Source organism: Heptranchias perlo, chromosome 1 (genome assembly GCF_035084215.1).
Source record: "Heptranchias perlo isolate sHepPer1 chromosome 1, sHepPer1.hap1, whole genome shotgun sequence".
In the NCBI taxonomy this organism is placed as follows: domain Eukaryota; kingdom Metazoa; phylum Chordata; class Chondrichthyes; order Hexanchiformes; family Hexanchidae; genus Heptranchias; species Heptranchias perlo.
The window spans coordinates 112,351,377-112,370,089 of NC_090325.1; the positions used below are offsets into that span (position 1 = coordinate 112,351,377).

At 39.1% G+C, this 18,713-nt stretch overlaps 1 protein-coding gene across 1 annotated transcript in view; it reads left to right on the top strand.

Moving 5' to 3' along the window:
* The first annotated feature begins 116 nt into the window (after positions 1–116).
* Positions 117–18,713, top strand: part of wdr1 (WD repeat domain 1) — a 53,945-nt gene continuing 35,348 nt past the window's right edge. Inside the window, exons 1-5 of the mRNA XM_067989701.1 lie at positions 117–449; positions 4,752–4,873; positions 4,960–5,050; positions 12,076–12,223; positions 15,427–15,607. Of these exons, the coding sequence (XP_067845802.1) occupies positions 434–449; positions 4,752–4,873; positions 4,960–5,050; positions 12,076–12,223; positions 15,427–15,607 (558 nt within the window). The 5' untranslated portion in view covers positions 117–433. The remainder of the gene's footprint in view (positions 450–4,751; positions 4,874–4,959; positions 5,051–12,075; positions 12,224–15,426; positions 15,608–18,713) is intronic.

Below are 18,713 nucleotides of genomic sequence, written 5' to 3' on the forward strand. Positions count from 1 at the left end.
TCTCTCTCCTTCATCGAGCTCAACTCACGACCTGCCCGTCTGCGTCGCTGTGACGTCGATGCGCGCTGACGTCACCCGATGGAGGAGGCGGAGGTTCCTCGTCAGGCTGCGGCGCCTCAGAGCCGCCGGCCGCGGACCGAGCCGCTTTGACTATATATGGTCAAAGCGTCGAAGGTAGCGGCCGAGCGCCTGTTTCCGGGTCTGTGTGTTCACTCACTTCTGCCTCCGCCCTGTCTGTGGGAGAGGAGAGCGGAGCGGAGCGGAGCGGGGTTCGGGCAGGCAGGCGATCACCGGTTGTGTGCGGGGTTTGTGAACGGACCGTTGTTTGAGTCAGACCGCACGAGCTCGCGCTGCTCCCTCCCTCCCTCCGCTCGCGCTCGCTCTCGCTCTTTCTCTCTACCGGCGCGCGGTGTGTGCGACTGATCGAGCGGCGATGCCTCACGAACTGAGTAAGTGTTTCCGGACAAGACGGGCAGGAAGGAAGGGAGGGAGGGAGGGAGGGAGCGGTGCCCGGGTTTATTTCTGTCGCCGTGGCTCCCTGAGCAGCGGAGCGATCAGGTGATAAGAGTGCGAGGGCAACGGTGTCCGTGCCCCAGTGCTGGGCCCGGGGCTCGATCATTAATCCGAGGAGAGATACAAAAGCGCGAAGCTTCAGCCTCGCCCATCGTTCGCGCTCTCTCACTCTCTCTCTCTGCTGGGTTTAACCTTCCCCCTTCTCTCTCTTTTTTTCCTCCCCCACTCTTGTTTTAAACTGGTTCAAACTTGACAGCCGCATTCCTGTCATCGCAGCGTTTTTTCTAATTCTGGAGAAACCCAAAAAAGGGCGTATCTTTTGGATTGGTCAGCAAAATCAATGATCAGGAAACTGGGATTAGGGAGTTAACAAGTGTCCTTCCCTTTTCCCCGCTTGTATATTCGTTTTTGCAAACGAGTATATACAGAGAAGGACAAGTCTCACAAGAATAGTTACATATTTTAGTGACTTATTCAGCCGATAATTAGAGCTCCCCGCACCCACCCACACACTTTTTAAAATGCACATTCAATTGCAGATTAAAGTTCATGCAGTGGAGCCTCCTAGTTTTTATGTGCACACTTTTTTTCTGGGTTGGTTTGCTTAATTTCTTGCAGGTTTAGTTTTATATTGAGTATAATTGATTTATAGTAGAAGTACACTAACATATTTAAAACTTTCTCGATTATCGGCGTTCTAATTCAGGAACTATTCCTTTTGAGTAAAACCACCCCAGAAAATGTTTTAAACTGCTTAAATTACGTTTCCTTTTGTTAATAGTTGAATTACCTTGTATCTCATTGCTTCCAAGTTGGTACTTCTATTTGGATTACCTGTTCGTTAATAACGATGTGTTAAAATATTTTTTTTGACTCCAAATGTTGTGTGAGTAAAGCATCACTTCTGGTAGTGCAGAATACCTGTTGTCTGAGGCTGCATGTAATAAAATTTAAGACCCTGTTTGCAATACCAAATTTTGAACAAGGTATGTGAATACTAAGGAAAAATAGTTAGCTTAAGTGTCTGCCTAGTAATTATAAGCTCTTTTGCAAAGAATATTCCATTTAAGGCAAGTTGTTATTTTGCCACAGGTAGTGTCATCAGTGATCATTTTGCTTTGAAAATTATTACTGGTATTTTATTTACAACCATTGCATAAAAGTTTTATTACATCAATAACACAACAGCGTGCATTTAATGTAGACAAATATCACAAGGCTGTCACAGAAGTTTAATCAGACAAAAATTGATGCTACATCCCCTTTAAGTCAAGCACCATCCTGACTTGGACATGTATCACCCTTCCTTCTTCATTGCTGGGTCTGTATCCTGAAATTCCCTACCTAACACCATCACTACAAGGACTACAGTGGTTAAAGAAGGTGGTCCACACCTCAGGGCAACTAGAGAGGGGCAGTATATGCAGCCAAAACAGTGTTGTCCACGTCCAGTGAACATATTTTAAAAATCCATTAAATACATAGTTATCAGCAATGTAACATCTAAAATATCTGTTGTAGATGTTGTGCAGCATCTGTTCTTCCACTCTATTGCATACTGTTTAGGGCATATTTCCATTCTCTCTTTTATTACTTCAATTATCTACATTGGACTGCATTTGCCACATGTTTTACTGCCTTCTCTGTCAGCCAATCCTGCATCCATACCATTTTAGCCTCTTAACATCATGGTCTTAATCTTCACAAGTTTCAAGTCTTTATCAAATGATTTTTTGAAAGTTCAAATATATCACATTCCTTGCACTTCCTATGTCTGTGCACACACTGTAACTAGTCTACAAGTATATGCATAAAAACTAGTAACAAATCTGTATGATAATTAGACCTCAACAGGAGCACTTGTGGCTTTAGAAAACTTGTCTGGTATGTGGTCAACCCTACAGATCAAAAAGCAAAGAAAGGGATCTGGCTAAACAGTTCTATTTCCTGTCCAAATACTGTATCATCCACATTGGTATCCTCTGCAGTTGTAGCAGTTACACAAACAGCTGTCTTAAGTAGTAGGAGTGTAGTCATCATACTTGTTTAGCATATTAGTAGCAAAACACTATAGCAGGGGGAGGGGGGATAATAGCAAGTCAGTATGCTCTTTTGAGATCTTAATTTGTCTCCTCAGATTGTCCCCATTATAACCAAACTTCATTCATGTACTTTGAAAAGTTCAAAGTCTCTCTCCCAGACATAAGCCAATTTTGGAAGGATATTCATATTTACCTACATAAGTACCAGAGGCCTTTCCAGTTCAAGTGGATATATATTCGAAGTATTTTGCATATCCATCTTTTGGGCTTTACTTAAATCTTAAAAAGAAAGACTTGCATTTATATAGTGCCTTTCATGACCTCAGTACTTCCCAAAGTATTTTACAACCAATGAAGTACTTTTGAAATGTTTTCACTGTGTTGTAATGTAGGGAACGTGGCTGCCAATTTGCGCACAGCAAGCTCTCTCAATCAGCAATGAAATAAATGACCAGATAATGGTGATGGTTGAGGGATAAATGTTGGCTGGGAGAACTCCCCTGCTCTCCGTATAGTGCCATGGGATCTCTTAGGTCCAGCTGAGAAGGCAAATGGAGCCTTGATTTAACATCTTATCCAAAAGATGGCATCTCCCAACAATGCAGTACCCCCTCATTACTGCACTGAAGTGAGAGCCTAGATTATGTGCTCAAGTTTCTGGAGTGGGCCTTGAACCCACAACCTTAGCACTCATGCCTCTGAGTGAGATCAGTGAGCCACAGCTGATTAATAAAAAATTAGGAAAATGGGATTGCATAACTCGAATTCTTATCTTAATTCCCTGTTTATTTAGTTACTTGCATTTGGGTATAGTGGCTTATCATGTAATTATTTCAGTGCTTCACACAGTGAAGTGCATGAACTTTTCATGTAGCTAGAGAGCCATTTTGAACCAACATCTTTCAAATAGCAGTGAGACAAATGACCTGTTTTTGTGGTATTGGCTGAAGGAGGGATATTGCCAAGGACATCAGGAGACCTCTGCTCTTCAAGCAGGATCTTTAAGAAGCAAATGGAATCTTAACTTAACATCTTGTCTGAAGGATGGCACCTGTAACAATGGAGTATTGTGCCCAATCTGGGCACTGCACTTTTAGGAAGGAAGAGGGTGCAGAAAAGATTTACTAGAATGGTTCCAGGGATGAGAGACTTCAGTTATGTGGATAGATTAGAGAAGCTGGGGTTGCTCTTCTTAGAGCAGAGAAGGTTAAGAGGAGATTTGACAGAGGTATTCAAAATCATGAGGGGTTTAGATAAAGTAAGTAAAGAGAAACTGTTCCCTTTGGCAGAAGGGTTGAGAATCAGAGGACACAGATCTAAAGTGATTGGCAAAAGAATCAAAGGCGACATGAGGAAAAACTTTTTTACGCAACGAGTAGTTCTAATCTGGGATGCACTGCCTGAAAGAATGGTGGAAGCAGATTCAATCAATCGTCGCTTTCAAAAAGTTACAGGATAAATACTTGAAGGGAAAAAAATTGCAGGGCTGCGGGGGAATGGGACTAATTGGATTGGTGTCTTACAAAGAGCTAGCATAGGCTTGATGGGTCGAATGGCCTCCTTCTGTGCTGTAACCATTCTGTGATTCTATGCGTCACTCCTTCAGTGTCAACATAGATAATGAGCTCAAACCCACAACCTTCTGACCCAGAGGAGACAGTGCTTTCAAATGAACCAAACTGACACACACTGATGCTTTTCCCCACACCACTTCTGCACCACTACTGTTCCTACATCATTTATTCCACAAGTTATGAAGGTCTCAAAGCATCTGAATGTAGGGTTTTGAATCGAGCTGAATTTCAATACCGACTAGCTGAAAGAAATATACAACTGTTGAATTTACATTATAGAATTTCCAAAATGATGGTTGGTCACATAATACAGGGCATTTAAGTGCTGTATGTAATTGTAGTAATTATTTAAGACTACTTATCCTCACTGGCATGTATATTTTTTTCTCCACTGAGGTGAAGATTTTAATAGCTTGTGGAATAAAGTAAGAATGTCATGGTTTCCCATTATGTATTTGCCAAATATTTCATATTAAAAGTTGAGATTGTAATCTTGGCATTTCAGATCTGGTAAAGGTTTGACTTGCAAATTTCACTTTTGCTTTGACAAAAGTCTTGCAGCATTTTAAGCTGCTGTGCCTTTTTTAAGTTTTTACATTTTTCCTTTATTATTTCTCAACAGACAAAGTGTTTGCCAGCCTCCCTCAAGTGGAAAGAGGCGTTTCAAAAGTCATTGGAGGTGATCCTAAAGGAATCAACTTTCTTTACACCAATAACAAAAGTGTCATCATAAGGAACATTGATGTAATGCATATTTTTTACTCCTTTTAATTTGCAAGTGTGGTTATTTATATATTCAGAATGTTAAAAAAAAAACTTTCTTGTTTCAGAATCCAGGAATTGCAGATATATACACTGAGCATGCTCATCAGGTTCAGGTTGCCCAGTATGCGCCTAGTGGATTTTACATAGCTTCAGGAGGTATGTCAATTGGACTGTACTCAAAACTGTGATTGCACCATTCTTTACATGCTGCAACAAGGATTTCTTTCTGGTACTGTATTTAGAAAGCGTTTACTATTGTAAATAACGTCAATATGTTGGATGTAGGAATAGTTTTTCTTAATGTTGAAGCCTGCCTTGATGATGCTTCAATTGAAAAGAATAGTTCACAGCCCAAAATTATATTGCTATGCTACCTTTTTAACTTCCTATTGTTCCTTGATTCCTCTTGGTAAATATCTATTTGACCAGTGTTTAAAATACTCTTGAACATGGTAGTTAATGCCTAGTTCATTTGTCTGGAGCTGTGTTTTGCAGACAGCAGAACAGAAAGGTCTGATACTATTATAATGTCAAATAATGCTCTGGCTTGTTGAGATTGAATTACTGAACAAATTGATTGTGGTACTAAGACTTTGATTCCTGGAGTGAATGAAGCACAATGTTTCACATTTAATGTACTTTGGGCTTTGCAGGTGTGTGTCCTTAGAACAGAGTTGATGGAGAAATCTGACAAATATTTTTGTTTTAATTTTTTTTTTAAAGAAAATTGCTACATATTTTGTGTGATGGGGCAGAAAAATTTGGTGTTTTATTTAAATTAGTTGACCTGCTCTGACATTGCCTACAGAAAGAAATGTGTATCTTAAGTATCCTTACCTGTTTCCCTCACTCCTTTTTTGTGTAAGTGACTGCTCTGTGTCATCTATTCTGCATGTATCTCACTGTCTCTAAATAAAATAAATCTTTTAAAAAGCCTTGTGAAATAAATGGTAGTACCTCACTAGATCTACATTTAAAAATGGTGCTTCAATTCAACGGTGCTAAAAGATCTTGAAATCAAATCTTTCCTCAGTAAAAGCATTGAAAGTAAATGTAAAATAATGAATTCTTTTAAGAAGTTCTCAAAACAAATGGCCATGCTTGCTAGATCTAAATATTTAAAATTGGTGCTTTTGGTTGCTAAGTAGATAGAAATGTTTCAGTAAATTGAAGCCCTGAATCAATAGCTTCAGATCCATCTTTTGATCAAGATAATTACAGATGAGGATAGCCATTTGACCCATCTGACTTCATCCATCCAGAAAGATCTTAAGATTCCACCCCATTGTAGCATGCATATGTTTCTTCAATGATTCCAGGGTTTTTGCCTCCACCACTATATCTAGAAGTCTGTTCCTCTGTTCCATACATTGATCACTCTGTGCAAAGAAGAATTTCCTGATCGCTGTCTTGTATTTACCTTTTTAACTAGGCTGAAACTACATCCCCTTGTACTCTCAATCAAAATTTAAAGTAATATTCTGTATTTACTTTTTCTATTCCCTTAACTGTCCTACATCTCTATAGGATCACCTCCCCAGTGCCTCCTTTCCGAGCTGAAAAACACAAGGTTTCCTCAGTTTTATAACTCAGACCCTTGACGCCAGAGATCAGGCTATGGGTTTTTCTCTGCACTGTTTCCAATACTTCTGTGTTCTTTGTTTCTTGACTATCAGAACTGGGTGCAGTATTCAAGGTGCGGTCTGACCAGAGCACTGTACGGTTTGATTATTATCTGCTCTGAGTTGTGTTCTATTGTTTTGGCTGTGAAGTTCAACAATCTATTAGCTTTATTTGCTGCTCTGCACTAGTTGCATATGTTTGGTGTTGAGTCTATTAAGACTTCCAGGTGTGTCTCCGTTTCATCCTTGGCTATTTCAACGCAATTCATGGAGTACGTGTACTGTCTATTTTTCTTCCTATGTGCAGTATTTCACACTTGTCTGCATTCAGTTTCATCTGACATTGTTCTGCCCACTTACATATTTTGTCCAACTCGTTCCCTCATTTTTTAGCTACCTGTTACGATTCCACTGTCCATCCTAGTTTGATACATCTGTAAATTTGACCACTTTGCATTGAGTTTCTTAATCCAAATCATTTATGTAAATTATAAACATAAGACCATAAGAGATAAGAGTAGGCCATTCGGCCCCTCGAGCCTGCTCCGCCATTTAATGAGATCATGGCTGATCTGATTTTTTTTTACCTCAATTCCACTTTCCTGCCCTTTCCCCAAATCCTTTGACTCCCTTGCTGATCAAAAATTTGTCTAACTCAGCCTTGAATGTATTCAATGACTCAGCCTCCACAGCTTTTTGGGGTAATGAATTCCAAAGATTCACGACCCTCTGGGAGAAGAAATTCCTCCTCATTTCCGTCTTAAAACGGGCGACCCCTGATGATGAGACTATGCCCCCCTACTTTTAGATTCCCCCATGAGGGGTAACATCCTCTCAGCATCTACCTTATTGAGTCCCCTCAGAATCTTGTATGTTTCAATAAGATCTCCTCTCATTCTTCTAAACTCCAATGAGTATGGATCCAACCTGTTCAATCTTTCCTCATAAGACAACCCTTCCATACCCGGAATCAACCTAGTGAACGTTCTCTGAACTGCCTCCAATGCAAGTATGTCCTTCTTTAAATATGGGCACCAGAACTGTATGCAGTACTCCAGGTGTGGTCTCACCAGCACCCTGTACAGTTGTAGCATGACTTCCCTGCTTTTATACTCCATCCCCCTAGAAATAAAGGCCAATATTCTGTTTGCCTTCTGGATTACCTGCTGCACCTGTATGTTGACTTTGTGTTTCATGTACGAGGACACCCAAATCCCTCTATCGCAGCAATTGGTAGTATTTCTCCATTCATATAATATTTTGCTTTTTTATTTTTCCTCCCAAAGTGGATGACTTCACATTTTCCCACATTATATTCCATCTGCCAAATGTTTGCCCATTCGCTTAACCTGTCAATATCCCTTTGCAGACACTTTGTGTCCTCGTCGCAACTTGCTTTGTATCATCAGCAAATTTGGCCACAAGACACTCTGATCCTTCATCCAAGTCATTGATATATATTGTAAATAGTTGAGGCCCCAGCACTGATCCCTGCGGCACCCCACTAGTTATAGATTGCCACTTTGAAAATGACCATTTAATCCCGACTGTTTTCTGTTAGTTAGCCAATCCTCTATCCATGCCAGTATATTACCACCCCACCCCCCCCCCCCCCACCCCAACACCATGAGCTCTTATCTTGAGCAGTAATCTTTTATGTGGCACCTTATCAAATGCCTTTTGGAAATCCAAATATACTGCATCTGTTGGTTCCCCTTTATCCATCCTGCCCATTACTTCCTCAAAGAACTTTAATAAATTTGTCAGACATGATTCCCCTTCATAAAACCATGTTGACTCTCCTTGATTGTACTATGAGTCTCCAAATGTCCTGCTACTACTTCCTTAATAATGGATTCTAGCATTTTCCCAATGACAGATGTTAGGCTAACTGGTCTATAGTTACCTGCTTTCTGTCTCATTCCCTTATTGAATAGGGGTGTTACATTTGCAGTTTTCCAATCCGCTGGGACCTTTCCAGAATCTAGAAACAGTTGTTATTCAACACAGAGCAATGGAACACTCCACTCAAAATTCCCCCAATGCAACTCTTAACAAGCACTCTTTTTATCCTTCAGCCAGTTTCTTATCCATGACCATGGTTTGCCATGAATTCCCATTGCTTTTGAATTTAACTAATAGCCTATCATGTGGAAATTTGTCAAAAGTTTAATCCTAGTAAGAAAAATTAAAGTAATTAAATCATTCCATTGAGTGCCTTGCAAAAGTTAGGTTAATATAAGTTAGAAAAAGGTAAATAAATTATATTAAACCATTTCTGATGCCTACCTCAGGCATCTGAAGATGCAGGAAAGGGGCTAAGAAAATAAGTTTTTAATATGGAGATAGTAAAATAGAATACGTTGCATCAAGAGGAAAGTAATTAAGAGAACGAGATAAAGTTTTTACATTAAGTATAAACTACAGTTAGTTAAAGTCAAGTATAAGTATGGGGGGATGGTAGAAAAATTCATTTGGAGAGCCAAAATAGATACAGATTACAATTACAGAAAATATTTTTTTAAAAAAACAAGTGAGCAGTTTTTATAAATCTATATTCTGCAGAAACAGACACCCTGAGGAATTCTGGGGATATCCCAAATGAACAAACAATAGCAGATGTCCTTTATGGCTTCTTTGTCAGTGTTTACAAATTTAATCTGTTTGCCTTCCCCACACAAGGTTAAAATTTATAGGGCAAGAGGAAGAAAAACTATTAAATATGGAAATTAGTCACAGAGATGAAAGACTAATGACACATCACTAAAAGAAATCTAGACACCCTTCCCTGACTGATTTCATAACAGGATACTAAAGGGAGCAGCAAATGAAGTTGGCCAAATCCGGACAGATATTTTAAGGGAATTACTGAATACATGAGTTGTGCCAAGGGACTGAGCAGAGGTGAGTATGGTGCCAATTCATAAAAAGGAACAGAAAAATAAGCTAGGGAACTGCCGACCTGTGATCTTGAATAAGTAGTGGATAATATATTGAAAGGAAACATCCTGAAGGAGTAGTGAGACATTAGAAGAAATACTATAAGAATTAATATGGCTTTACAGGTGGTAGATCTCGCTTGACAAATCTACTGGAGATTTTTGAGGATATAATGAAGTTGTTTAATTGGGGAACTCATTAGATTTAATATACCTAGACTTTAGCAAAAATTTTGACACCGTGACACATAGGAGATTACAAGTTGAAATGCATGAAACAAAAGGGAAGCTTCTGAGATAGATAAATAAATAACAGGCTGAGTCAGATCATGCAAAGGTGGAAAAAAGGGGTACCACTCGGATCGGTTCTGGAGCAATTGTTAATATATATTGATTCGTAGGAAGTGATGGTAACAAAGCTCTCTAGTTTTTTTTCCCAAATTGGAAGAGGTTGTAAATAGTGGGCAATAAGTGGAAAATTGTAGAGGTTGGGAGATCAGGCTAAGAAGTTGAAGATTTAATAGAGTGAAATGTAGTCATGGAGAAAGGAAAGTAACAATGGGAGCGTTAAATGAAAGGGAACCATCTGAGGAAACATTACAACAGAAGGATTTGGGAAACATGAACATACGAAAATGATGAGCAGGAAAAGACCAGCTGGTCCATCATGACTAGATACTTCTTACCCTTCCTTTCCTGGGAAAGGAAAAAACCCAGGACCAATAAGGGGAAAAATATCTGGAAAATTCCTCTCTGACCCCCTGAGGCCATTAAAACCAGTCCAGGAGATCACATGGACCGTGTGATATCACTTAATCCACTTACTTTCTATATGATGTGATCTCTGCCCCAGTCAAGAACCGGTCCAGCTCCCTCTTGAAGGCATGCAGAATCAGCACCCACCACACCAGCCGGCAATGTATTCCAAAGGCTGACTACTCTCTGGAGAAAGAAGAACCACCTAACATTCCTATTTTTGCATAATTTAAACGCATAACTCCTGTTCCTCCCCAATCTATCAATAGGCATTCTATCCAGCCCTTTCATTATTTTATAAACTTCTATCAGGTCACCATTAAGTCTACGCTGCTCTAGAGTAATTAAACCCAGCTCTTTAAGCCTATCTGAGTAGCTATGATTGTTTAAGCTAGGAATCATTCTTGTAGCTCGACTGAACCTTTTCCAAAGCCACTATATAATTCCATTATGTGACTAGACCAAAACTGGATGCAGTACTCCAAGCAAACCATACCTAGGCAAACCAAACCTGTGTGTGTGTACACGCACGCGTACGCGGTGGCACCGTGGTGTTAGAAAAAGCAGGGTCAACTAAGTTGATAAATGGGACTAGAAAGGGTAATAGAGATGCTTGCATCGGATAAAAGACAACTGACAGGTGGTCTTATTGATGTATTTAAGTTTTAAAAAAGAGCGGATTAACTGGATCTTAGAGAGATCCTCAGCATTAATGCAAGTTCTAGGATAAAGGCCGTGGATTCAAGTTTAGTTGAGAGGGTAAGTACACAGTTAAGTTCACACAGAGTGTGATGAATTTTTAGAATAGACTACCCAGGGGAGGCAGTGGCACGAGAGGATTTTACAAATTTCAGGAGCATGATACATTTTTGGCAAACAGAGCTATCGAAGGGTATGAGATAGAATGGGGTAGAAAATATGTGACTTTAGGACTGGCCTGATGGGCAACAGAAATGATAAAAGGATTCAATAGGGTAGCTGGAGAGAAACTATTTCCTCTGGTGGGGGAATCCAGAACAAGGGGGCATAATCCTAAAATGAATGCAAAGGCAGTTAGGAGTTAAATCAGGAAGCACTTTTTCACACGAAGGGTATGGAAAACTGGAACTCTCTTCCCCCAGAAGGCTGTGGATGCTGGATCAACTGAAATTTCCAAGACTTGGATTGATAGATTTTTGTTGGGTAAGGCAGGTAAATGGAGTTGAGGTACAGATCAACCATGATTTAATTGAATTGCAGAACGGTCAAGGGGACTGAAAGGGAGCAATAATGTTGGATTTAAAATTAAAATTCAGCAAAACTTAATTTCTTTCTTTTAGTTTAAGTTGTACAAATGTGTACGTGTCTCTGCATGCTGGAAAGGAGATGTAAGAGCACCAGAGACTAGAATTGTTCCCATGCAGCTAGAAGAAAAGTCTCAAAAATCATGTGATATTTGGGAAATCTGGATTGGCAAGTCTCAATTTTTTAGATGAAAATCAGTTTTTCTGGAAATGAACCTTATTTTCAGGTTACCCACAATGTAGCTCTGGATTGGCCTTTAAACCAGTCCAAAATCACGTGACCCATTGTAACCAATGGAGCAGATTTGAATGCCTGCCCTATAGTGATGTCACATAGTGGCCCAACTGTGAAGCAGAAACCTGACCTTGGATTTCCATTTAGGTATAGATTTGATGCTTAAGCTGAGCATAACTTTTATGACAGTATATATTGTTTTTTGGGGAATACTTTGAATAAAAAGCAATCTGATAGACTTTTCCTTCTAAAGCTACTGGCTAATCACTAGTACTTAGGGGTTTTTCTATGCCTTTTTGTTTTGCTGTGCTGCACATCTAAATCAATTTTTTTAATATTATGACAGATATTTCTGGAAAAATTCGAATTTGGGATACCACCCAGAAGGAACACTTGCTTAAGTATGAGTACTTTCCCTTTGCGGGAATAATCAAAGATATTTGTTGGTCTGAAGATAACCAGAAGGTTGCAGTTGCTGGAGAAGGAAAGGAAAAGTAAGTCTTTTAATTGTAGGATAAAGAACAGGCTGCATTCTTGCAGTTACAAGGATAGGTGAAAGAGAGTGAAGGGAACTAAATGACTTGAATGTATAATTTTTTGACTTGTTTACTTTTTATGTGCTAAATTAGTGTTTATTAAAGTACTGTATTATGTTTAGATCAAAATATGATATGAAATGTTTTGCTGAAGTATTTTTAAATGGGGATTATTTACTTCTTGAATTTTGCTTCTCTAGAGAGCTGTTCGATTACTATGTTAGAAATTCCTCTGCCCAAAAGAGGGCAATTGCAGCTTTTAAGAAGAACTGAACTGGAAGCAAGTATAGCTTTAAAGTATTTTAAATTAACTGACAATTTCTAGTTCCATGACTCATAGCAAGACGATGAATATAAAGAGTTGGCAATGTAGTTCCATATTCAGGCTTCCTGTCCTATATACAGAATGTGAAAATTGAAGTAGGGAAGCACATTCTTATTACCAGTAAAGCCACAGGTTTTAAACTTGCACTCCATGAGTCACAGACCTAGAAGTTATTTGCATCCTGTGATTATTAGGACATTAGTCCCAAAGTCAGCAGGGGAAAAATATATTCCCATACTGTTGCAACCTGTATCCTTTAGAGTAACTCACTTTTATATAATTAGTGCCTTGGGAACATCTGAAATTACAAAGTACATAGTTTCTTTTTGTGATTTAGCAATCAAAATTGATACTTAAACTCATTTTAATTGAGACACCTCAGAAAATTGTTACCGTTATCACTTGATTAAACATTGTATCCTGGACAGCAGTTAGCAGTGCTGCTATATATGGGTCATCTTCCTTATAGAATTAGCAATTGCATATAGGGACAAAAATGGGAGTGAATTCTGTACAGACTAGTTATTTTGCAGGAAATATTCAGTCCAATCAATAAATTTAAATTGACATCCCAGAATGATTAACTGGAAACAGTGTCAAACTACAAGAGTCTGCATTCTGTAATATTCTGTAATCCTTTTAAAATGAGATGGTAAAATGTCAGTCTTGACATGTTGTGCCAGAGTAATATAATTCAAGTTTGTAGTTTTTAATGCTCACATGTGAAATTGTGTCACTATGGGGAAATGTTAGAGCTCAGGGTACTTCTGTAAAGAAAGAAGTGAAAACAGAATGGAAATGCATTTTGAGCCCCTGTTGTGCAGATCCTAGCACTATTCAGAGTTTATACAGGATAGTTGATGGTGCAGAGATGGTGTAAAGAATATTTGTTTTTAAGTCAATCCTTTCCAATTTAAAAAAAAATGACATAACTAACATTAGATCAATTGAGTAATTGTTCTTACTACAATAGTAAAGGAGTATTATTTAATTCTCCAAGTTTGTTGGTTTAGGTTCTAAAGCCTGGATAATTGTTTTATAAATGTTAAATTTAAAGGAGTGCCTGAGGATAATAGCTGATTGTGAAACATTCTCCAAGTACTGGCTTAAATTTTATTTTTAAAAACTTTTTAGAAGAGCAAAGCACCTTTTTTAAATATTTCACCCACTAAAGACTAACCTTTTTGATTTACAGTTGCTTTCAGTTTGAGATCAGCCACTAAAATGCCTTGGTTTAATAGTCAAGATGACTTCCCTGCTCAGAATATTCATCATTTTTAGCGATAGTCATTGAAAACCCAATAATACCATCTGGCAATTAGATTTTAACTTCCTACATAATTTGGAGAACTAATTAATTGATTAATGACATTTAAAGGTTTAAAAATTGCAAGTAAGTTGGTGTAAAAATTGAAAATTTTCATAAAAATACAAAAAATTTATGATATGGGGAACTTTGCTTGTACACTCATTCATTCTGTCTGTTCTAATAGTGTTTGTTTACAGATTAGTTCTAACATAGAAACTTATACATGCCTTTATTGGTCTCATATAAAAGGCTTGATTGTTCGATTTAAGTATTTGAGTTAAAGTATAAAATGTGTCGTCCTTGAACTTTGCTGTAGCTTGTTTTTCTCATTTCTAAACGTGTTGTTGGGTCATTGTCATAATGCATTATCACAAAGAGCCATTAATAAATTTGCAATACTCTCAGCAGGAAGAATGACATACACTTACTTGCAGTAACTTTTAACATAAAACATTCCAAAGTACTTCAGAGGCAAAAATAATTGGATACATCACTGGTGGGCGAATGATTGAGGTGAGGACTGAAGGCATGATCAAAGAAGTTTTGAGGAGACGTCTGAAGGGACAGAGGATAGTAAGAAGAAGGAGTTTCAGGAGATCATTCCAGAATGTGAGGCTGTGGCAGCTGACAGTTCTATGGCCAAAAAATTGTGCAGAGGGAGCGATAATACAGAGGGTGCATGCTGAAACCTTGGGCTAAGGGAAGTCCCAGGGAGGCGTACGGCTATTGACTTTTAAATGATGATAAGGGTTTTGAAATTGACTTGGGGAACCAATGAAGATTGATGAGGACAGGGGAGTGGGACTTAGTGGGCAGGATAGGATACAGACTGAGCATTGAATGAGCTGCAATTTGTAAAGGACAAGGATAGCATTGAAGCAATCGAGTCTGGAAATGATAAAGTTGTGGATAAGGGTATTTTGCGGTAATGGGGGTGAGGTAAGGACGGAGATGAGTGTTACAGGGTTGGAATTGGGGAGTCTTGGTGGTGGCTAGGATGTGGGGTCTCAAGCTTGGCTTTGGGTCTAACAGGACACCATGATTCTGCACTGTAGGGTTCAGCCTGCGTGAGCTGCCAGGGTGAAGTGGGGTATGTTGCGGAGTTTTTGATGGATGTTAAATAAGATGGCTTCGGTCTTATTTTTGAGTTGAAGGAAGCTCTTGCTAATCCAGAACTTCATATCAGCTAAGCAGTCAGACAGTACTATGGTGGTAGAGACATAGAGCAGGGTGTCATTAGCTTGCATGTGAAAGCTGACTCTCATATCTATGAATGATGCTGTTGAAGGGGTGTACATAGATGTCAAAAGAGGGACAAGGATAGAGTCCTGGGTGTGGCCAATGTGACTGAGGGCAGAGGAAGTCAAACCATTACTGGAGGTGTGCTGACTTTGTTGGGACAGGTAGGAGTGGAAGTGAGCTGAGACAGTACCATGGCGAAGTAAACCATATATACTGCATCTGTTTATATATTGGATAGTTAGTGTTAGTAATATCAGAATATTGATCATGTTTGAATCATTACAGATTTGGAGCAGTCTTTCAATGGGACACAGGAAGTTCTGTCGGAACGCTCTCGGGCCACAGTAAAATCGTAAATAGCATAGCTTTTAAGCCAAGTCGGCCATTCCGAGTTGTGACTGGTAGTGATGATAACTCCTGCGCGTTCTTTGAAGGACTTCCTTTAAAATTCAAGTGTACAATCTCTGTAAGTAACCTATTAAAATTATAGTGCTATTATAAAATGTTTTAATGAACAGACCAGTTATAGTATGAGTTATGCTAAAAGCACACTTTAGTGAAATATACTATGGTATTTACATTTATGGAGTTATGTGGCAAATCATAACTTGCATCATTGTTCCATAGAAACAAAAAAAATTCCTAAGCTTTAAAACAGAGGTTTACAGTTTCACTTTAGGTTCATGTTGATTTTCTTGCATGTGTGATGAGTTGTGTCTAGGTTGTGTTTTGTCTACCAACCTTTGGGGGGGTCACATCTGTATGTATGCAAATTTCTTACATAAGCACTTGATTGGCTGGCTAAAATTAAATATTCTTGAATCCCAACTGAAGTAGAAAATTTACAACTATATATATTTTTTAAAAAGGTGTAAGATTAGAAAGCTACCCATCAGGAATTACTAAGAAGGTATGAAAACAAGGAATCTAGCATAAGCATTCAGCAGAATATTAGCTGTAAAAGAGAAGGGAACTCAATGAAATTGCTCCAAATATTTTTTGAAAATCCTTTTGGCTGCCAACTTGCTTTCTCCACGAACTTGAAAATTCACACTGGAAATAAGGCTTGACTCATGATTAAAAATAAAACTTGCAAAAACTTGATTAGCTTTATTCAATAGAACTTTGTGTTCAAAAAGTAGTAGGTTACAGCTCTTAAGAGTGCATTTATGCCAACGCCACCCACATTTTTGATTTGACAGCAAACTGCTCATTCATCGAGCTTATCAGGACTTGTGGTTTCTCCCCTGCTGTCCACCTGTGTCAAAAATATTGAGAACTAACGCCCCTCCCAAGTAAGCAATCCTCAAAATAATGTAAAGCATAAACTTTGGAATTTTATGTGAAATAATTTTCACCATAACCAGGTATGAATTACTATGTTCTGGTTATTTACGTAGCAAATACAACCTGTTACATGTGTAAGAAGTGATACTTTATAATTTAAAATTGTTTAATCTTTATATTAAATTATTATAACATCTGCATTACTTCTACTTGTTTGAGAAAAAAACTCCCAACGGTAGTAGAAAGAATAATGTCTTCTGGAAGAACTGTACCATGACTCCATTTTGGAGGGAGATTCTGCATAAGACTTGATTTTAGACATATTTAATTTAAGCAAAAACTTTTATACTTAACGTAATGTGCCAGAGATATTTTGGTAAACAAGGAAAGATGCAAGGTAGTTTAATATTTGGTCCCTACTCTAAACATTTTGCACCTGAACACATAAGACAGCCTCCCTATTTAAAATGATAAAAAAGGACTGCTTTTAAAAGTTTTTTAAAAATTTTTACTCTATTAGTACTTTGTATCTCCTAACCATGATGGAAACTGTACGGCAATATATTAATATTTAAATCTGTTTAGAAAAACTGGTTAAAATAGGAATCCATAACTTAGTTTGTGTGCTTTAGGTTATGTTGGACAAGTCGGATGTATGTAAATGTTATCATTTTTGCTGATTTAATTGTAGGAGGCAGAAGTGGGCTTGATGAAATCATCTTTGTGACTGAATGAATAACTTATGAAATTACAGGAGTCAAGAGGGTGTGGCTTTTTTAAAAAATACTTGGGCGTTACCAGCTGGGTAACTTACATACATACATACCATTGATCACAGTTGATTTGTGTGTGTCGGTAAGTTTTATTGTCATGGCTGATTTTGATCATTTTAGAACTCGAAGCAGGGGGAAAAAAATCAGCCAGTCAAGACTAATTTCCTTTGTGATCTATAATCGACTCCACCCTTCCCTTGACTATCCTTTTTATGTTTATATGTAGACTTTAGTGTTCCCTTTTATGTTGCTCACCAATCGTTTCTCCTGCACTCGACTTGCCCTTTATTTCCTTTCTCAGTTCTCCTCTGCGCTTTCTGTATTCTGCTTGATTCTCAACTGTATTATGAACCTGACATTTATCATAAACCTCCTTTTTCTGTTTCATTTTAATCTCAATTTCTTTAGTCATCCAGGGAGCACTCGCTTTGGCCTTCCTTTCCCCTTTATGGGAATGTGTTTAGTGTGTTCCCGAACTATCTCCTTGAAGGCCACCTGTTGCTTGTTATTAATTTTGCCTGCCAGTCTTTGTTTACAATCCACCTGGGCCAGATCCCTTTAAAAGTTGAAAATGGTGTCTGGTTTGAGGCTGGTTTCTTTGTTCAACAGGAAATTAAAAAGCTGGTTATCGGCTATCTGATTAGAGCATCTTGCTACCTTGGAGATACTCGGGTGCCTTTTCTGGCAAAGTGGTTGTCTTCGCTTTTGAATGTTAGCTAGCTTGAATTAGCATTGAGCCCCAGTTGAATGCACCCTAGGACCTGTTGCACTGACATCGGAAGAAAAAGAACAAGGTATCCCTTGAGACCACAGAGAGGCTTCAAATGTAATATTCTCGGGGACTGAAAACCTGATCCAGCCGGCTTTGTTAATAACTGCTTCCCTGTCCATTATCCCTACTCTCTGGGCTCGATTTTCGCACCCGCGATCGGGTGTGTTGGTGGCGGGGGGGCTGCAAAAATCGGGGATTCCCGGGGTGGGTCGGGAGCCCGGCTCCAACCCGCCCACTTCCGGGCTCCCCGCTGACGGGCTCACATGAGCGCGCAGCCCCCGCATGTGGGACTCCCGCTGGCAATTAAAGCCGGCGGGGTGCCACTTAAAGTACTTGAACAGGTACTTCAGGTTGTTTACAGACCTGATTGACCTGTTATTTTAGCAGGGATGGGATTTTGCAACTGACTGAGACTGTTTCCCGTACTGGGGGAAACACTCCCAGTTCAAATGGACGTGATGCAGCCATCAGTCTGTGGCGGCTGCAGAGGTCCATTTGACAGGTGGTGGGGGGAGACCCTCACTCATTGCAGGAGGCCACTCAGTCACTTTGGACAAAGTTTGGCCTCCACCACCCTCCTCCTAACAACAAAATTTGCCAACTTGCACACTTACCCCGGTGTCCAGACACATTTACCTACCTTGCGGACCCCCTCAGATGTACATCTTCCAGATGGGGGCCGTCATAGCAGCAGTCATGACCACCTCGGAGGGCATACAGCATCACCAGCCTCGCCGGCC